A 21,328-nucleotide genomic window follows, 5' to 3' on the forward strand; every position below is an offset into this window, starting at 1 on the left:
ATGAGAAACTCTTTGCGAATACTTTTCCAGTGATACTTAGAGCAAATTAATTAATTAATTACTATTTCATATTTGATGGACTGCTTTATAGAACAAGATAGGAACAACAAAGTCCTTTATGAAACATAATATCCTTAGCAACGGATGATGGACCTACAAAAAAACAAAACATTTTCAGTGTGTTTGGTGATTCCAGAAATATATATATTGTTATTTTAATTGGTTTAAATTTGAATTTTATCAATTAAATGACATAACTTCCATTGTAGCTTTAAATTACTTTTCACTACAGTTAGAAATTAGTTTTAAAAAAAATTAATGAATTTGCTAAAATGCAATTCAAGTTAAGCAGGGGTTGTATCGAAAATCAGAAAACATCTCAAGGGGTCTACGAGACAAAAAAGTTTGGAAATCACTGGTCTACTCCATACATTTCAAAAAATGTCTTTGTCAACAAATAAAAAATTCCTATCCCTACTCAATATTTTCTATATGGTAATATGGAATTGAGATCTAGCTGAGAACAACTTATACTGTCAGCTTAAAAGCACTCATATTAATTAATTTTTAAAATTCTTCACATCTGCTGACCAGACACTATTAGCAGCAGACATCATGCAATGCACCAGTCCTATTCAAGTATATAAGCATACATTACAATGTCTTTAATGGAAATGTGTAATATTTTGTGCCTAGTGCTTTACAGAATCTCAATTTTTATCTTAAAATATTTTGTGCAAAAGATCTTGTCAAATATTTTTATAGCTATCAGCAAGTGAAATACATTTTTTAGAACACGAGGCAAGAGCTCTATTTTAATGCTACTATAAATATTTACTTTTCTCACATAGTAAATGTAAATATTTTCCCTCCTGGATAATAAAGATTATTATTATTATGAAATAACAAGTACAGAAGCATATAAAGACATATTTATTTAGAAGCTCTTTAATATCATTCAATAAATTACATAATCTACTGGTAGGAATGAAATAATTGTACAATATATTTGCTACACAGAAAGACCTACAATTATGTCTAATATTACAGAGTAACTAAATTTTGCATGTTAATATTACATAGCATTCTAACTAGCAATACCTGAAAAGAACAAATAATTTTTGTATTACAAAACAATACACTTGAGCACCATTTTTATTAGCTCACACTCTTTCTTTGTCATTCCCCTTGCCTTTTATAAGCATAATTCAAAACTATCAGCTACTCATAATGTTTGAGTCCATATATTGAAGTGTATTATCCCATAATGAAGAATAAGCAATTAAGAAAAATATTTTCTAGGTCTATCATAAGCTTGTCAATAAAATGTATAGTTTTTATCTAATTGGCTTTCTTGACAATAACATTCAAGCCACTTAAGAGTACATCTTTGGATTGTCACTAGCTTTTAAAATGCTTTCATCATATCTTTGTTGATTTCCGAAGAGGCATCAATCTTGACTTGTCTGTTGAAGAAATATTTATATTTTTCAGAATAAAAAGTGCACATCATAAATCAATATTTTTGCTAAAACAATATATTAGTGATTTTCATATCTATCCATGCTCAATAACTTTTAATGTTTTGTAGAGTTGTCAAAAAATATTACACATTTTATTTAAATAGATAAATTAAAGACAAGTTATATTTAATATTACACAACTTTTGTGCATAAGATAAATGGTGTAAAATATTTGTTTCTATAACCAAAACTTTGAAAGTTCATGTTAACATACCAAAATTTTATTTTTTTTCTCTCACTATCAAGAAATCTTGAGTCTATAGGTGTAATGGACCAGTAGGACCAACATATTATATTTTTTATAGCAAGGTATGGTAGTGAGCTTCACTGAATGCTTTAGAGAAATAAAAAAAAATCACATCTATTTGCTCATTATGATCTAAGCCCTTTGAACCAATCAGACCTAATAGATGGGTTTTATATGACCTACATTGTTGTAAAGCCACGCTGATATGGAGATAGGATCTAATGTTTACCTTTACCTTAAATGTTTATTGCGATGCTACATATTATGTTTCCTAGTATTATACATGTGATGTTGGTGAATGATACTGGTTTGTAGTTTCTTGGATCAGATTTATCTCCTTGTTTAAATAAAAAGGAGTGACATTAGCTTTGTTCCAGTCACTTGGTACTCTACCTGGAGAAAGTGAAGTTTACAAAAGTAGCCTGAACATTAGTTAGCTTGTTGTTTACCTCCTTCAATTATATAGGTGCAATGCTATAAGGTCTAGAACAGTGGTCTTCAACAGTTGCGCTTGCGCCTTGGGGCGTTTTCGAGATTTTGGGGGGCGCTGATAGCCAAAGGGGCGGTAGTGGGGCGCTGGACACAATAAAGGGCGGTATGGGGGCGCTGGGCATAAAGAAGGAAAGAAGAAACTAAAGGTGCTATGAAACAAAACAAAAAAAAAAGAATTCTTCAAAATCAAAGCTAGCAAACTAAATATAGACAAATAATTATTCGCTTGCCTCTAATTGAACGTTAGAAATTGAGTTCGGGAATCCCATTTTCTATTTTTAAATTCTTACTTTTTTGCTGAAATCGGAGAGTATCTAGTGTCCTTAGATTTGTGCGCATAAACGTTCATGATTTGATAAACAAGGTAGGTAATACGCCTTTTAGATTATAGTTTATTTTATCTACATATGTTAATATATTGATATGTCAATGTTAATTAATAAAAACATTAAAGCTAACATTCAAATAGAATAATTTAATATTTTTTAAACAAAAAAAACATTGACATCTAACTTTACATTCACTTTCACCTATCCTTTGATCTCCTGGACCGTTGGGGCACTACACAAGATCTGTCAACCTTCTTTCTCCATTCTTATCTGTCATTTGTCTTTCATATAATTTCATTCGGATGTTCTTTCTGAAAATATTAAAGCCTGCCTGGGTGGACCACTTCGTGGGTCGATTTTGAGTTTGTGTTTTCACACAAACCGTCTTTGTAACCTTGTTTTATTATATTTTTTTTCATGTCTCCTATTTTTTTCAATTTGTCATATTATAGAGTAGAAATTTTACCTTTTTTTATAGCTTCCTTAAGAATGTCTTCAGCATCTTCACTTGTGTTTGATATTGTTAATTCGACATTGTCAATCTAGAAACGGAAATAGATAATATGTTCCATACATTTATTGATGAAGCCTAGTAGAAAAATTTAAAACGTTTTTGGTACACCTTTTAATTAAAAATATATGTGTGTGTGTGTGTTTGACAAAACAGATAATCATGTCTACGGTTAATCTACCTGATATGAATATATCATTGACAACTGTCATGAAGAAGAACATAATAAAAAGCTAAAACCTGTTAAATCTTTTTTTTTTCTTTTTCATTGGAGGGTTTAGAGGAGTAGTACTATATCTGCGATGACCAGCTGATGACCAGCGCAGTGGTTTCCAGTTATGGCAGCTCTCCACATATTTTATGTTCTATATGGGGAGTTTCTATAAATCACATAAAAACATAAATTAAAATGTTATTTAACCTTTGTTAGGCCAATAATAAAATACGCATCCTCTGTTTGGGACCCCTCAACTCAAGACAACATTAAGAAACTGGAACAGAGCCAAATAGAGCAGTGAGAAAAATGTCAGTTATTAAGAATAACAAAACAAATAAAACAAATTAATTCCACTTATCTTATTCATGGTAAACCAGTATCACAGACTAAAAACGCAAAATACCTAGGTGTTGTAATAAATGAAAAACTGTCATGAAATCCCCATATTGATGAAACTATAGAAAAATCAAACATAGCATTAGGGTTTATTAAAAGAAATTTCTATAAATCAAATAAGAACATAAAACTAAAATGTTATTTAACCTTGGTTAGGCCAATAATAGAATATGCAACCTCTGTTTGGGACCCCTTAACTCAAGAAAACATTAAGAAACTGGAACAGACACAAAATAGAGCAGTGAGATTCATAACAAACGAATATTCACATTTGACTAGAGTAACACCTTTAGTAAAATCACTAAATTTAGAAAGCCTTCAGGACAGAAGGCTCAAAAGTAAAGTAGCAATTATACATAAAACACTGAACCACAATCTTCAAATACAAAAACAAAATTTAATAAAATACTGTAAAAGACACAAAGATAAACGCACATTCCTCATTCCAAACGCTAGGACAAATTTGTACAAATGCTCCTTCTTCCCTAGCGCTATTAGAGCATGGAATGGGTTGCCTGAGCTAGCCAGGAAAACCAGCGACTTGGCAAAATTTAGGTCATTGGTTAATATGCATGAGCAAATGCATGACGCGTATGACGTAATCATCTTCTTTTTTTGAAGTAACGTCTATATCATATAAAATAAGATAAGAAGATAAGATATTTATCTATGTCTATGTCTAATCCAAAAAAACAACAACAAGGTTACAAAAACAGTTATTGTATTAACACAAACTTAAAACCGGCCCCAGAAGTGGTCCGCTCAGGCAGGTAAAATGGCTGGTTTCAATATTTTCAGAAAGAATATCAGAAACTATGAACTTCAAAATATCAACAACTACAACCTAATTTCCGTCGATACAAACAAAAAAGGCGTGCTCGTTTCGAAAAGGTTGCCGATACTGTTGTATTGCTAGTTCGACTAACGACTTGAAACCACAGGATTGGAGATTTTTTAATGTCATAATTATTACATTGTTAATATTCATATTGTAATAAATGAAGGGAGACATCTCAACAAAGCAACTATGTTTATTTAGACGAGGACATCACACATACATAAGACAACAACAACAACTTCATATCGGCTCTAGACTTGGCCGGAAATCGTTCTCTATTTCATAATGTCAATATCCTTCTCAGTCTGGTTTCTGGCCGTGCGCACCTTCCGCATTATCTTGGATGGCGGTGTGCATGGCAAGGTTATAACATTGCTCCCTTCTTAGCGCGTTTCGTCCCGAAAAGAAACAGTGCAGTGGAGGTTTGACAGTTTAGGTGGAGGTCGATCAGTGGGAGCCACAGATGGCAGGGAGCCTGTGGCCCACGAAGCCATCTGCACAGTTTTCTGTGGCCATTGCTTTCTCTTCCTCCAGTTGGCCAATCTGCTCTTGAGACAATATCGACATAGGGTGAGTTAGTGGAGAGCAGGGTTACAAGCCAATTAGCACAAATGGAATTTGTGGCGATCACTGTAGTTTCCATGGTCGTTTTTTTAAGACACCAAATCAGCTGACCTTTTCTATGGACGTCTTGGGATATAGTTGTAGGCCCACAGTTACCCTTAGTTTGAAACACATAGTCATTCTCATCTTCATCTGTAAGATATGCCCATGAAGCACCCTAGTAATGTTCCCTAAGCAAATGTTCATCCACCACTGCATCAGGTTCGGCTGGAATTAGTTCCCCATCGTTCAAGTCACTCTCACTGATGTAGGCATAAGTTCAAATGTCTGTTAAATTCAGACTTGTTGCTTGGTTTCTTGGCATAGGCACTGTCTCCAAAGAACGCCGCATATACAGTTCTTGTCAATCGCCTGAATGCAGTTGCCAAGCTTAGAGTTCTCTATTATGCCGCAGGCAAAGTCAAATTCGTTTTTTCTGTCTTGGTCATTGTTGGGCCCGTATTCACAATTTTACCCGACGATATCTAAGACAACGAATCAGAAACGGTCTTCAGGCTGTCATGGTTTAAGTTCTCGTCAAAGGTACTGACAGATAAACCGAGGTCATTAAGGTTCACAGCAGCAAGCTTGGACGCAGACCCAACGTTGTCTTAATCTGTCCGGCTCATAGAGGCACTCGTTGCAGATACGTTAGGAACAAAAGCTTCATGGACATAACAGGCTTCTCTAGTTTCTTCATTTCTTTGTTTTTTTTTCAATTTGTTACATCCCCTTAAGATCGTCGAAGCAATCATTGTCACGCTTCTCGTCTTGACAGTCATAACCACAAGACTTGCCCACAACACAGACAAAGACGGCGCTCCAATCCCCAGCATCTCCGTCACCGCTGTTTGTGCAGCCACAGTCCTGACCATGCAACTTCTTCACCAACGAGTCTACAGGCAACTACTCCTTCACCAATATATTCCTCCTTTCGCTTGCGGAACCATTTTATCAAATGGGTCTATTTGTGCTTTCAATTGCGATACATTTTCGTCTGTTTTGTTCCTGTTATTTTTTTCACGCATTACATCAATATCTTCTAAAAGAGTCCGGAGTCCCTGATTTCCTGCGTTCCGAGCATCTGAGTAAATAGTTGTACAAATGGTGTATCTTCATTTAAAAAAATGCTTGCACAGTTGAATTTAAAAATTAAATTTTTCGCTTTTAGAAAAAAAACAAAGTAGCCGTTGCATTAGAAAATTCTAAAATTTAAAATATCATGAAGTCGGATTTACGAAAACTAAACGGGATGGACGGTCAGACAGACAGACCACACAAAACTATTAGCTGCTATTTTCTGTCGGGGGCAGCTAAAATTGGAAGATTAGTCAAACTTTATTAAAATATTTATGTTCAGAATTCAGATAATATATTTTTTTGTCTTTTAAAAAAAACTTAAACACATACCTATTTGTTTTCCTTACCGATTATGTGTTCCAATTCCAAACAAGTGAAAATATTTGTTGTAGCTGGTTGCTCGTCAATGGAATGTTCAGCCATTGTATTTTTCGTAGTGGATTCGGCGTATCGGTGAAATGTAATTGTGTACGAGTTTGCGAAAAGAAAATGAGGAGCATGCAGGAGTTTCTTTTTAAAATAGACCTTACACACTCTTAAAGAAAATGAACAGTGGTGACATTTACTAAATATATACTATTACTCTAATTAAAAGGTTTAAAATAACATCCCCAACTGAACCATTTTTATTGTAATGTATCTATATTCTATAGAATTTGAACAGGTGAAAATACCTTTAACCCCTCTTAACTTTGACCTTTAGTATTTGAATGTTTTTTTCTCTGTGTTTTGTGTACATGAAACTCATTTACATTTAATCATTTGTATATAGTTAAAGAACATGAGATAAAAATATATCTTAAACATTTCAAATTGATTTAAACATCAGTTTTTCTTAAAATCATGAGAGGGATGCCTCCCCACAGTGGTGTAGCTAGGGTGGGGGGATGTGGGGAGAATTTGAAGATCCCCCCATGACCCCACTTGAGGGGGCCCCTAAATGAGTGTCCGAAATTTGTTTTGTTGACATCATCATGGTTCACTAGAAAGCTTCCAACAGGAGAAATGTGCAACCATCTTGGCTCCTCTTCTCTCCACACTTGGGATGTCTGTTTTGTTTTGCATGTGTCGACTTGAGGCATCAGAAAGACATCAAGTGCATTGAGCAAACCTGGGGTTGGTTTCACCAAATGGAAGAAATCTGAAAGACTGAAAGAACATGAAGAAGGTGTCCACCACAGACAAGCTTTTTTGAAGTGGAAGTTAGAAGAAGAAAAGCTTAGGGCAGAACCAGATGAACTGTCACATATGTTTCATACTCAAATTTTGAAAAATCAGCAGTATTGGAGAGATATTCTGAAGCGTGTAGCAGCAGCTATTATGTACTTAGCACAAACTAACTCTAGCTTACGTGCTCTCAACGAAAAACTGAATTCACACAATTCAGGGAACTTCCTAGCATCTTTGAAATGTCTTGCAGAATTTGATGAATTCTTGAAACACCACTTACCACAAATTGAATATGTGAACAAACATTATAAGTCACCAGAAATTCAAAATGAGTTCATTTTGAATTGATGGGCTATAAAGTTAGGGAATCAATTGTTGAGAAAGTCAAACAAGTTTTTTTACTTTTCTCTGATGCTTGATTCCACTCCAGATGTTTCTCATCAAGAACAGGTATCTCTAAAAGTTCGTTACTTGGATGTTGATAATTTCGAAATAAAAGAGTCATTCATTGGTTACTTTGAAATTTTGAAACCTGATGCACAACATTATGAAGAAATTGTTCTGAAAACTCTTAAAGACATAGGACTGGACTTTGATCTGTGCAGAGGTTAAACCTATGATAAGGCAGCCTCATTGCATGGCCGTCACTCTGGCCTGCAGAAACGTCTCTTATACATAAATCCAAAGGCAACTTTTCTGTGATAATCACTCTCTCAGCCTGAAAGCTCTTCATTCTGTTGAGATAGACTTTTTTTGGAACTGTACATGAATTGTTAAATTTTTTTTCCAGTTCACCCCAGAGATGGGCCAAACTGAAAGAAGCTGGAGCCGGGAGTTTTAAAAAGGATAGTAATACAAGGTAGTCAGCAAGAAAAGAAGCTACGTCGGCAGTTTCCTTGCATCTCGACAAAATTATCAAGCTGTTGGAGAAACTTTCTGAATCAACAACTGAAACAATGGACAATAGAAGCAATGCACAGAATCTTCATGCAGTAAAAAATTATGAATTTTTCGCTTATCTGAAATCCTGGTCAAATCTATTGCGCCAAATCAATATAGTTCAGAAGAAACTACAAAAGTTTGGACTGCACATACGGGAAGCTGCTGAAGAGATTAAAACCCTTTCATGCTTTCTGATGATGAGAAACGGACAAACTGATCACCCAATTCATCGAAAAAGCAAAAGAATATAGTGAATGCTATGGATTTCCTGTAATCAAAACAACCAGAAGAATGAAAAGACTTGATGGGGAGTTGAGTTCTGATGTAGGAGATGAAGGACAGATTACAAAGGCCAGAATACCATGTGGACACCTTTGGGTTTCTTCTTGAACCAAGACACCTCTTGGAGTCTATGGATGATGACACGCTGACTAATAAGCCGATCGCTTGTTCAATGATGTCATTGATGCAAGATCCCTTTTCATCAACGAATCAGTACCGCAGTCCTCAACATATTGAGGAAGCTGCCTTCATATGGTATTGATGTGTGCTCAAACATTGCAACCTCAATCCGAATACTGCTAACTCAGGTCACTTTCATTGCGTCATGTGAGAGATCATTCTCAAAGCTCAAGTTCATCAAAAACTATCTCAGGAGCACAATAAAACAAGAAAGACTCTGCAGCATGGCTTTAATGTCAGTGGAGACACAATTACTAGACAGTATCGAAATATTGTAGATGGTGTTATAGATGCCTTTGCTGCACAGAAAGCACGACGTGAATTGAGATTTGTCACTTGTCCACTATTTCGCAAATAAACCACGGTATTATTCATTAAAAGAAAAATAATGATTATTTTTTGTTAATTTTACTGATATACTGTACCAACTTGAATTTAGGCTTGTATATTTATTAAGTATATTATCTCATGTCATGATGTCGAATGTCAACATGCAAGGGGACCCCAAAGAGGTCAATCCCCCCGGGTCCCCAAATCACTAGCTACGCCCCTGACCCCACCCCTCGTCATATCCAGACGAAAAAAATTGTTGGCATCCCCCGTTAGAAAAATAAGTAGTTAAAACTATAATGAAACTTCAAAAAAAAAAACATAATTATAACACAGTTTTCCAGTTATTCTAAGCATATATATCAGCCAAGGGGTTATTGGGAGCGCTGAAAATTTCCTCAAAGAGTCCGGAGTATCTGTTCTCCTGCGTTTCGAGCCTCAGAAAAGTTTTCTCCTGTTTTCTGTTACCCACATTTTTTCATACTAAGAAAATCAAAGGTCAGATAAAGTTACAGTAATACGGGGTGGTACGGGACGATATTAAAGCGTTGCCCTGCATTCGGAGAGGCAGAACCACTTACACTTTTCTCCTAGCAGATAGCGCACGATTCATCCAAGGAAAAAAAAGCATGTCGAATGAAGTCAAATAAAGAAGAAGATAGCAATTTACATCACTTCATGGTAAGTAAGACGTTTTTTTTTCGCTGATCTTTTATTTTTATTTTTTTTTACAAAAGAGCGAAGTAAGACAGACGGGAAGAAATTCGACTGCTCTGACATGTTGAAGTCGAGTAGAATCGCGTTAGCGGAGACGTCTGGGAAAATCTTTTTTTTTTAAGAAAAATTTGAATTGAGTCGATCTTGATGCAGATGTCTCTACATTGACATTATGTGCAGTTTAAAAAAAAAATTGGTAATAATGACATTTCTATTAAATTGGTATTAATCTGGTGTTGTGTATTGTAATACAAAATTTTTGTAGTTTATAAGCGCCACACGAGGTCATTTTCAGCACTTCGCAACCACCTAGCGCTGGGTGGGAAGGGGAGCAGTACCACAATGTAACAATTAATATCAGTAAAAATAATAATAAATGTTTCAAAGTTTTAAAATAAAATATTACACAATGTTTAGTTTAATGAGCGTTGTAACAACAAACTGTCACAACTGCGAATAATAATTAACATACTGAATTCAAAGAGCTCTGTTTCATTCCAATCTGCTTTTATTGAGATGTTGCAATAGTTACAACTAGACTGGCAGTTGGTTCTCATGTAGTTTTCAAAGGCGCCAGTGCAAAAGCCCCGTATTTTAAATTCCGGGCAGCTTTGGTGTACGTCTTTGCAGACGGAGTTTTCAGAACTGGATCCGGCCTCGCAGCTTCGACATGACGCTCTGCAGTAGGTCTTGACGTATGAGTTCGTGCGGCAGTATCCGGCCTCAGCCCAAGGCCTGCAGTATTGGTTCATATCGACACAAAGCTTTCTGGGAGGAGTAGCCGTGGCTACAGGCTTGGGCGTAGTCTGCACGACTCCAGTGCTGGCGCAGATCTGGACGGGACTTCCGGGACAATAGCATTGGCAGTCTTTGCCCAAGAACCCTTCGCTTGGGCATCGGATTCCTGTGCCACATTTATCGTGGCAGTTGTACATAAGGTTGGCCAGCTTGATGTCATTGAAGCTAAGGCCTTCTCGATTTCCTATAACGTTCTGGTACCTCGGGTCTTTAGTTTGTATGGTAATCTCTCCATTGAAGGAGAAGGCGCGCCCTCCGTACTGCATGATGCTCCTGTAGTCGTAAGGCACCCCGTAATTATCCACAGCTTCCACAGAATACTTTTTAAAGTTGTACAGCAAATTAACCGGAATGTTCCTCTCAATAATCGTCACGTAGTCATCCCTGTCAGGCCGGTTCTGCTCGTGTTGGAACCCGATGGCGTGGCCCAACTCGTGAACGATGACGCCCTTGACTCTACAACCTCCCGCAAGGCCGACTGTTTGGCTGCCCCCGACCATCCCCAGGTAAGAGTAGCAGCCGTTGCCGTTGTTAATGCTGACGAAGTTGCGGTCGGATTTGGTTGCCGATCTGAAGGTGATGCAGGTGTAGTTTTGCCATTCAGCGATGGCTGCTCGGATCTCTCTCATACTGTTGGCATCGAAGACATTAGAGACGATTCTGTAAGGAATTTCTTTGTTAGTCCATCGGTAGTTATTGCCTCGTATCGCTTTTCTTCTTTGCCTACCTCTTTTTTTCTGGCCATTAGTTGATTTGGGCTCCTGCTGATTAAACATACATTTTAAGTTAGCCATTTGGGGCCACTGGGAAGCCTGGTGCGACAAAACTTAATCTTCATGTTTAACAAGGGCGCCTTCCAAGTTATAGAATTATACTATCGAGTTATTTAGTCTTTAAGGGTGGCTGAATTAATAAAAGAGGAAACTCACTGAGCAAGCTATATTAAGGTTATGTAGCCATACCGATATTTTTACTTCCTCTGTATCTTTTTTCAATAACAAATGTGAGCATTTAGTTTACTCTATTATGTAAAAAGTAAAGGTCTAGAGGGCAGATGATGTAAAGGTCGCCTATTTCTGTGGCATACGGTTAGTAAGAGGTTGTCATGTGACCAGTACAACGACCAACCACCTTTAGTTTTCCCCAACTAATGCTGGGTTGACACAGAGGTGCCCTAAGGATCTCGAAATTAAAAATCCCATTCTTTACCAGGAATCCTCGATTTGGAAGCCAAGCGATTTACCGCTCAGCCACCGCACCTATTTAATCTTAAACTAGGATTTAATTTTTAACAAATTATTTCTGGACTAATAGTTCCCAGTTATACTTGTGTTAATCTTCAAAAGGGCCCCATATCTCAAATAGCGTAGGGCAGTAATGCTCAACCTTATTCGGCCGGCGGGCCATTTTAATTTCCGACACTTGTGTCGCGAGCCACGTCAACATAAAAGGTTTTTAAAAAGGAAATAGACAATGAACCATTTTTATTAGAAACCGGTGAACCTAGTACTTACATTCGTTCATGGGAAGCTTATTTTAAACTGACTTTTAAATATCCGGCTGCGTGAGATGAGCGCTGAATCTAGAATTCTAGATGTTTGTCCTTGAGACGAATTACATAGCATGAGTTTCAAAAGATTTAATACGATTCATTCATCATTAAAAATGTTTGTCCTCTCAAACAGGTGCTATTAATTATTGTGATCATCATTACCGCTTGTTTTCGGAGATTTAGAAAAGTTTCTTCAATGAACAAAGATTACAAATCAAATGTCTGCATCACTTACTATTTGTTAAGCAGGAATGTCTAGCTTTGTAAGTTGTAGCTCTGTCTGGGAACTTGACACATTGGCCGCGGGTGGATTATTGAAACCACGAACTTTGTTCGATCTGAACACGATCATCCTCACATGGTCCAGACTGAACAGCTTGCCACATAGATTTTGTTGGGGAATAATTCAATGAAGCCACATAGATTTTGTTGGGGAATAATTCAATGAAGCCACATAGATTTTGTTGGGGAATAATTCAATGAAGGCACATAGATTTTGTTGGGGAATAATTCTATGAAGCCACATAGATTTTGTTGGGGAATAATTCAATGAAGCCACAGAGATTTTGTTGGGAAATATTCAATGAAGCCACATAGATTTTGTTGGGGAATAATTCAATGAAGCCACATAGATTTTGTTGGGGAATAACTCAATGAAGCCACATAGATTTTTTTGTTTGGGAATAATTCAATGAAGCCACGTAGATTTTGTTGGGGAATAACTCAATGAAGCCACAGAGACTTGCTACCATTTGACTCCACAATATTTCTAATAACTTTTGCTGTCAACCATATTTGTGGCACCATCAGTAGTCACTCCAAGTAATATCTCCCAAGCAAGAGAAAGATCCTCTGTGATGGTTGAAATTTCTTAGACACGACTTCGCTAGTGGAGGTCTAATGCATGCTACCAACTTTTCTGATTTCAAAACTGCTGTTTGTACCGAAAACAATTACCAAGATTTTGAGCGGTATCAGATATGTCGGTAAGCTCGTCAGAGGCAATAGAAAACATTTCGAAATCCGATTTGTATGTTAGTTTTGAATGGAGATATCTTTCCCTAGCTTTTTAATTATTATGAGAAAGGCTGACAAGTTCAATAGCATTCTTCTTTTCAGGACTGACTTATCACATCATTGCTAGCAAGAACTATTTTTATGCATTTGCTGTCGGAAAATGGCTTTATGTCTCTAGTTACAATGTGTACAGATCTGTAGCTAGCCTTACAGCCGACTTAGTTTATTGTTTGTTTCTGGTAAACATTGTCATCAGTCCTTCAGCCTAGGTGTAATATAATAGTTGCGTCTCAAACCAAGAATGCCGCCTTATTTATTTATGTGTTTGGTTTCATAAAGATGTTTAATGCTATGACCTTTACAAAGAGCCACTCTTTCTTTATATAAATAATATGATGGTTTAGTATCACTACTTTTTTTTTTGTGAACAGAGGATTTTCTACACTTTGTGTTGAAGTGTCGGCGGGCAGGTTGGAATCACGTCACTTGCCGGATGTGGCCCGCGGGCCGTATTTTGGGCATCACTGGCGTAGGGCCTTTTCAAGTCGTAGGGGCCACGACCTCTGTGTTCATTCGGTGTGTTTAAGAAGAGGCGCTTACGTTCGTCATGTGATTTGGTAGACAATACATTACTCTCCAATATTAACACATGACAATCACTAGCAATCTTGCTAACCAATAATATGGCATACTTACGTATAATGCGTTATATTGTTCCATTGTCAGCACCATGTCCAGCTCATGTCTGACATTTCCCGCCTCCATGTCTGCCAGATAAAAATCATTCATCTCGGTAGCCCCTGCGATAAGTTCATCTATAGAATCACTGGAAACTGACAACAACTGTGACGTCATCTGAAGAAACAAATAATATTTTTACATATCTAATGTTTAAAAAGTTACATGCAATATTGTATGAATACCTGTTAATATTAATATAGTATACATTATTTTAAAAAAAGACTAATGAGTTTGCATGTCTTGTATTTTTACAACTAAACACTCTGAGTGAAAAACAAGTAACTCTTCAATACTGTGAAGAGATTAAAGCTGAGAGCGTTTGGTCCTATGTTATGAAATGACTGACTATCAAAAGTCAATCTTCAAGGTACAGTGGAGGAAGCACTAAGAAAACTTGCAAGAATGGACCGGCCTCATTCTTTGATATCGTACTAAGATTTGGTTAGGCGAACTGTCAGAACACCCCTACGTCGAAAATCAAGGCGCAGATGACAATGATGAAATATGTTGATAGCATTCGATAAACTTTTTTTTTTTAACTTTAACACTCCACAATGTTTATTGAATAATTATAATAGTTTAAACAATAGAATCAAATCTTATAAATTACAGACGTCACTTTAAAAAATATGATTACGTCCTAAGCGTCATGCATCTAGTCATGCATGTTAACCAATTACTTAAATTCTGCCAAGTCACTGGTTTTCCTGGCTGACTCAGGCAACCCTTTCCATGTTCTAATAGAGCAGGGAAGAAAGAGCATTTGTACAAATTTGTCCTAGCATATGGGACGAGGAATGTGCTTTTATCTTTGTTTCTTTCTGAGTATTTTATAAGGTTTGGTTTTTATATTCGAAGATTATGGCTCAGTGTTTTGTGTATAATTGCAGCTTTACTGTTAAGTCTTCTATCCTGAAGGCTTTATAAATTTAGTGATTGTACTAAAGGTGTTACTCTAGTCAAATGTGAATATTCGTTTGTTGTGAATCTCACTGCTCTATTTTTTGGCTATTCCAGTTTTTTTTAATGTTTTCTTGAGTTGACGGTCCCTAACAAAGGATGCATAGTCTAGTATTGATTTTCACTATAAACCAAACAATGTCATGGAACATAAATGGAACCTTTATTTTAGCAATTCATTAAAATAAAATGAACTTCAAAAATAAAAATATAATTCAGAAGTGCTAAAAAAGAGTGCAGAAAATGATTACAAAACTGGAATACAAGTAATATATATATATATATATATATATATATATATATATATATATATATATATATATATATAACAAGATTACACAGAGAGTTTGTGTCATCAAACAAACTCAAAGGCGGCCCCCATTAAATTCACCAATGGACCAGGAATATTTAAGCCAAAGTATTGTTTTGATCGTTTAAAGGAATACATTTTTTTTAATGATTTGGCGTTATTTTTCATTTAAAAGCAAACAGTGCAACACGCCGTCTTTGTTAAGACTCTTCTAACTCTTCTGGAATAAGTAGAGTAGCGTTAACTGATCACCTTAGAACAGCATAGAAACATCAAGATACAGTGTCGGTGTCACCCCTACTCCATCAACTTTCTTGAAACATGTTCCACTAAACACTATTGCTAATTAGTTCTTTTTGTTGAATTAGTACAGTGAGCAGATTACACACTTTTATTGAGTTTTACTCAAATGTAAAATCCCACTGTTTATGACATTTATTCAAATGTTATTACAAATTTTACCTTCATATTAATTAAAATTAGAAATAGACTTAACATCACCTAATTAGGTTTCCTTAGTGTCCTAACTATGCAGACAGCACCCCTCGCCCCCTCCCCTACCATTGACGCCACTGCTCCAAGATACTTACCTCTTCCCGACAATGAGCCCGCACGACTAAACCGGTTACCCATGCGAAAATCATAATACACTATTACTCACTACTCAAACTAATTCTGATCATGATCGCTCTATCTACTTTACATGTCTAGACTAGGTCCAGAATATGGAATTTATCTAGAATCTATTCTAGACAAGATCTAGATTTCTAGACTAGTACTAGATATAGCCTAGATCTACATCTAGACTAGATCTGGAACTAGAATCTAGACTAGATATATATTTCTAAACTTGTTCTTAATCTAGATCTAGACTTACCCTAGAATTTAGAACTAAAATCTAGACTAGATCTAGAATCGGACTAGTTCTAGATCTAGATATAGTCTAGATCTGGATCTAGACCTAAATCTAAACTAGATATCAATCTACAATCTAGACTAGGTCTAGATCTAGACTAAATAGACTCTAGATCTAGATCTAGAACTAAATCTAGTTTCAGACATGATCTAGACAAAAATCTAGACTGGATCTAAAATCTAGAAATAGAATCTAGATCTAGACTAGAATTCGTATGACTTAACACATTTTATCTTAAAATTGCTAGATCTAGAGTCTAGCGCTATGACAATATCATGAACTGGATTAGTAGACCTACTACTGAGTAATAGTACACTCTGCTGTTTGCATCAGATTCACTTCTTAATTTTATACTAATGTTTACTTAAAAAATAAAACTGCACCACTAAGCTGTAAGAAGATAAACTATTTCCTTAATAATTTATAGATGTAAAGTTTGTTCAAATTGTTTAATAGATCTACTTATGGCATCTATTAAGCCATAGACTATATAGTATATGATTAAGCCTAATTTAGATTAAATATATAAGGTGGATATGTCAAAATGCGCGCTACACAATTTAATTGTCTTTTTTAAAACTAAAACGAAGTTCGTATCGAAATTATTTTTTTGAAAACAACTTTTGAATCAGTATTCCATTCAATGAGTTAGTAAATGGAAAATATATTTTATAATGATCCATTGAAACTTTTTCCATTGTGACCGTAGATGCAATTTCTTTGTACCAATAAGCGAATCTATGGATAAAGCTTGAGCTATTAATGAAGAATCTGAGACCTTTCCAAAAAAAAAAAACTTACCTTCCCTGATGTTTTTCATTTCAAAGTTATTTTTTTTTATTAAATGGTTCATCTTCGTAAAAGAAAAAAGTAGCAGTTGCATCAGAATTTTGAATGATCTAAATATCATGAAGTCCGATTTTCATTTTGTCTTCTAGTTTCTGAGATCTAAATGGGACAGACGAACGGACAGACAGACCACACAAAATTAATAGCGTCTATTCCCCTTTTCGGCGGCCGCAAAAAGACTTTTAAAAAGACCATTCGACAGGCGTGGAATGAGATCTCTTCGCCCATAGTTCTGTCTGAAGTTTCCACAAAGGAAACTAGCATAGAGAGCACCTAACAGCAAATAGCCTTCAAAATAGAGCTTCATATGAGACTAAAGTAAAAGCTACTGTGAAAGACAGATGCAGAAACCAAAAAAAAACAGAACTTATATCAGCAGACACTGAATTTATCGGCGTGGAATCTGGAAAACAATGTAGTTCACTGCTAGGGCTTCGTAGCCAAGTGAAAACTGCAACTCTTTCTTAATTTTCGTAGCCTACAGGTCGGCAATATGCATGACGCGTAGGACGTAATCATCTTCTTTGTTGTTTTTTTTCTTATCTTATATAATACAGACGTTACTTCAAAAAAGAAGATGATTACGTCCTACGCGTCATGCATTTAGTCATGCGTATTAACCAATGACTTAAATTCTGCCAAGTCACTGGTTTTCCTGGCTAGCTGAGGCAACCCATTCCATGCTCTAATAGCGCTAGGGAAGAAGGAGTATTTGTACAAATTTGTCCTAGCATATGGGACGAGGAATGTGCCTTTATCTTTGTGTCTTTCAGAGTATTTTATTAAATTTTGTTTTTGTATTTGAAGATTATGGTTCAGTGTTTTATGTATTATTGCTACTTTACTTTTGAGCCTTCTGTCCTGAAGGCTTTCTAAATTTAGTGATTTTACTAAAGGTGTTACTCTAGTCAAATGTGAATATTCGTTTGTTATGAATCGCAATGCTCTATTTTGTTCTGTTCTAGTTTCTTAATGTTTTCTTGAGTTGAGGGGTCCCAAACAGAGGATGCATATTCTATTATTGGCCTAACCAAGGTTAAATAACATTTTAGTTTTATGTTCTTATTTGATTTATAGAAATTTCTTTTAATAAATCCTAATGCTTTGTTTGATTTTTTTTGTAGTTTCATCAATATGTGGATTCCATGGCAGTTTTTCATTTATTATAACACCTAGGTATTTTGCGTTTTTAGTCTGTGTTACTGGTTTGCCATGAATAAGATAAGTGGAATTAATTTGTTTTAGTTTTTTTGTTACTCTTAACAACTGACATTTTTCTGGGTGGAAAGACATGCTCCAATTTAATTCCCATTTCTGTAATTCATCTAATTCTCTTTGTAAAATATCTGTGTCTTGTGTTGTTTTTATTGTTCTATATATTATGCAATCGTCTGCAAATAATCTGACTTTTGTTCCTGAAGTAATGCAATTTGGTAAATCATTTATGTAAATTAAAAATAGTAGTGGACCCAAGACTGTTCCTTGAGGTACACCTGAGTTTACTGTTATCGGTGTTGATTTAGAGCCATTTATTATTACAGTTTGTTCTCTCCCTATCACTTTGGTTTCTTATAGTTATAATGTTTTTTGTTTGGTGTAATGCACAAATTGTAAGACAAATTTCCTTACGGATAATAAAGATTATTATTATTATTATTATTATTATTATCAGAAAGTCTTTAATCCACTGATGCAGTGGACCATTAATGCCGAAATATTTTAATTTTTTAAGCAAACTATGGTGGTGAACTTTGTCAAAGCCTTAGAAAAATCTAGTAAGTAAATTTTGAAGTAACGTCTGTATTATATAAGATAAGATTTCTTTAATAACATGTTATAACATTTCTAATGGCTGAAAAAGTGTTTACTGTAGAAAAGCGATTTAAGTGCATACTAAATGTTAAAGTAATCATATTAAATATATAATAATATAAAAGAATAATACTTACCAGTATCACATGGGTAAGAGCATATATCGTTAATGGTTCAAAGTTCATTTCGGCACAATATAATAGTTTTCCTAAATCTTTTCTTATGATTTTTTTTTCCTTAAATTTTTTTTTCCTATTTTTTTTTAAAGATTAGAATTACTGAATGAATGAGATTTTAACAGTTGTCTTTTATACATCTCTGCACATCCTTTACTTTGTATGTTGTGATGTTTCTCAAGAGGTTCTTGATGTTATTCACTCAACACGTGCTACTTATGCTCACAGTCCACTGTCTCATCCGCTAGATCTTGAGGCACGTTCGAACTTCTAATCTTTTATTTACATAAATACAAGTTGTATAAAACTATCTACTTGGTCTATGGTCTGAGAAACCAGTTTAACTTCTCAAATTTGTTTGTTGATCATTTTAAGTACGTTTTTCTTTTTTGTGGTTTAACTGAGGCCTACTCTTTTTCCTACTTTACTTAAAACTTTTTCTTGCATATCCTGTAGTATATGTGATAATAAGGCTCTATGTCACCAGCGAATTCCAGATCTTCCAGATTTTGTGTTTAAGACCATTGGAATACTTTCCTTGAATTAGAGTAAGCCTCTCTTGTGACCCAATCCAATACTAAAAGACCTTTTATACCCTTTTAAAAAAAGTATGTGGACTATTTTATTTAAAGCAGGACACTACTGTGTGGGGCGCGGTGGTTGAGTAGTTAAGCGCTTGGCTTCCAAACCTGGGGTCATGGGATGGGACCTCATTGAATAGTGGGATTATGAATTTCGGGATTTTAGGGTTAGGGTTAGGTCCACAATAATGAGTACCTGACTTTAATTTAGGAAAGTAAAGCGGTTGGTTGTTGTGCTGACCACATTATACCCTGCTCGTTAATCGTTGGCTATAAAAAAATGGGTGACCTTAACATCATCTGCCCTATAGATAGCAAGGTCTGAAAAGGAACTTTTTTTTTACTTTAAACTACAGTGAAGTCGTAATGCGGTCAACATATCATATCAGTGGAATTTAATGGGACGTTAATTTATGGGACTAGTTTATTAATACTCGTTGGCTTTGAAAAGCTTTGTTTTTAACACTGAACCGATCCTAAGACTTCTTACCTTGCTTCTTTGCAATAGAAGGCCAGATTGATGCGTTATGTTAATAATAGATAGATAGAAGGGGATGGGATATCTTTTCAATGTGACCGTAATCGCTTTTTAAATTCATTGATTTAAAAAAGTTGGAACTCGAGGGCTCAAACCTATTTAAGCTTCCTCAAGCTAGGGCAGTGCTTATGAAATAGAAGGTTTTATAGTTATCTTTGAAAATAGTTTAAATGGAACTAATTCAACTTTTACCACCACACCAGTCAAGGACAATCTCTTTCCCTTGTTTGATTCCAAAAAAAAAAAGTATTACCAATCGCTAATTAACTGGGTTTTTTTTATTCTTGTGTCGGCATGTAAAATATTTGGAAGAAAATTGTTTAGCTCAGTTCCGATGAAATAAAATTGTTTAGCTCAGTTCTGATGAAATAAAATTGTTTAGCTCAGCTCTGATGAAATAAAATTGTTTAGCTCAGCTCTGATGAAATAAAATTGTTTAGCTCAGTTCTGATGAAATAAAATTGTTTAGCTCAGCTCTGATGAAATAAAATTGTTTAGCTCAGCTCTGATGAAATAAAATTGTTTAGCTCAGTTCTGATAAAATAAAATTGTTTAGCTCAGCTCTGATGAAATAAAATTGTTTAGCTCAGCTCTGATGAAATAAAATTGTTTAGCTCAGTTCTGATGAAATAAAATTATTTAGCTCAGTTCTGATGAAATAAAATTGTTTAGCTCAGCTCTGATGAAATAAAATTGTTTAGCTCAACTCAGATGAAATAAAATTGTTTAGCTCAGTTCTGATGAAATAAAATTGTTTAGCTCAGCTCTGATGAAATAAAATTGTTTCGCTCAGCACTGATGAAATAAAATTGTTTAGCTCAGCTCAGATGAAATAAAATTGTTTAGCTCAGTTCTGATGAAATAAAATTGTTTAGCTCAGCTTTGATGAAATAAATTGTTTAGCTCAGCTCTGATGAAATAAAATTGTTTAGCTCAGTTCTGATGAAATAAAATTGTTTAGCTCAGCTCTGATGAAATAAAAGTGTTTAGCTCAGCTCTGATGAAATAAAATTGTTTAGCTCGGCTCTGATGAAACAAAATTGTTTAGCTCAGCTCTGATGAAATAAAATTGTTTAGCTCAGCTCTGATGAAATAAAATTGTTTAGCTCAGCTCTGATGAAATAAAATTGTTTAGCTCAGCTCTGATGAAATAAAATTGTTTAGCTCAGCTCTGATGAAATAAAATTGTTTAGCTCAGCTCTGATGAAATAAAATTGTTTA

The 21,328-nt window shown here is 35.2% G+C and overlaps 1 protein-coding gene across 4 annotated transcripts; it reads right to left on the reverse strand.

Moving 5' to 3' along the window:
• Positions 1 to 946: 946 nt before the first annotated feature.
• Positions 947 to 19,673, reverse strand: LOC129923495 (zinc metalloproteinase nas-14-like). 4 transcript variants are annotated; one of them, XM_056014759.1, is made up of 4 exons: positions 18,950 to 19,673; positions 13,921 to 14,079; positions 3,058 to 11,419; positions 947 to 1,466 (listed from the first exon to the last, which is right to left on the reverse strand). In XM_056014759.1, the coding sequence occupies exons 1-3, from the start codon at positions 18,995 to 18,997 to the stop codon at positions 10,271 to 10,273; spliced, it is 1,356 nt and encodes a 451-aa protein (XP_055870734.1). In that variant the 5' UTR covers positions 18,998 to 19,673; the 3' UTR covers positions 947 to 1,466; positions 3,058 to 10,270. The 4 variants fall into 4 exon arrangements, with proteins under 4 accessions (XP_055870734.1, XP_055870736.1, XP_055870737.1 ...); XM_056014761.1 differs by having other exon boundaries at positions 3,058 to 11,416; positions 18,950 to 19,672; XM_056014762.1 differs by lacking the exon at positions 18,950 to 19,673 and adding an exon at positions 16,113 to 16,327.
• Between the last annotated feature and the right edge of the window lie 1,655 nt (positions 19,674 to 21,328).

Source organism: Biomphalaria glabrata, chromosome 16 (genome assembly GCF_947242115.1).
Source record: "Biomphalaria glabrata chromosome 16, xgBioGlab47.1, whole genome shotgun sequence".
NCBI lineage: Eukaryota > Metazoa > Mollusca > Gastropoda > Planorbidae > Biomphalaria > Biomphalaria glabrata.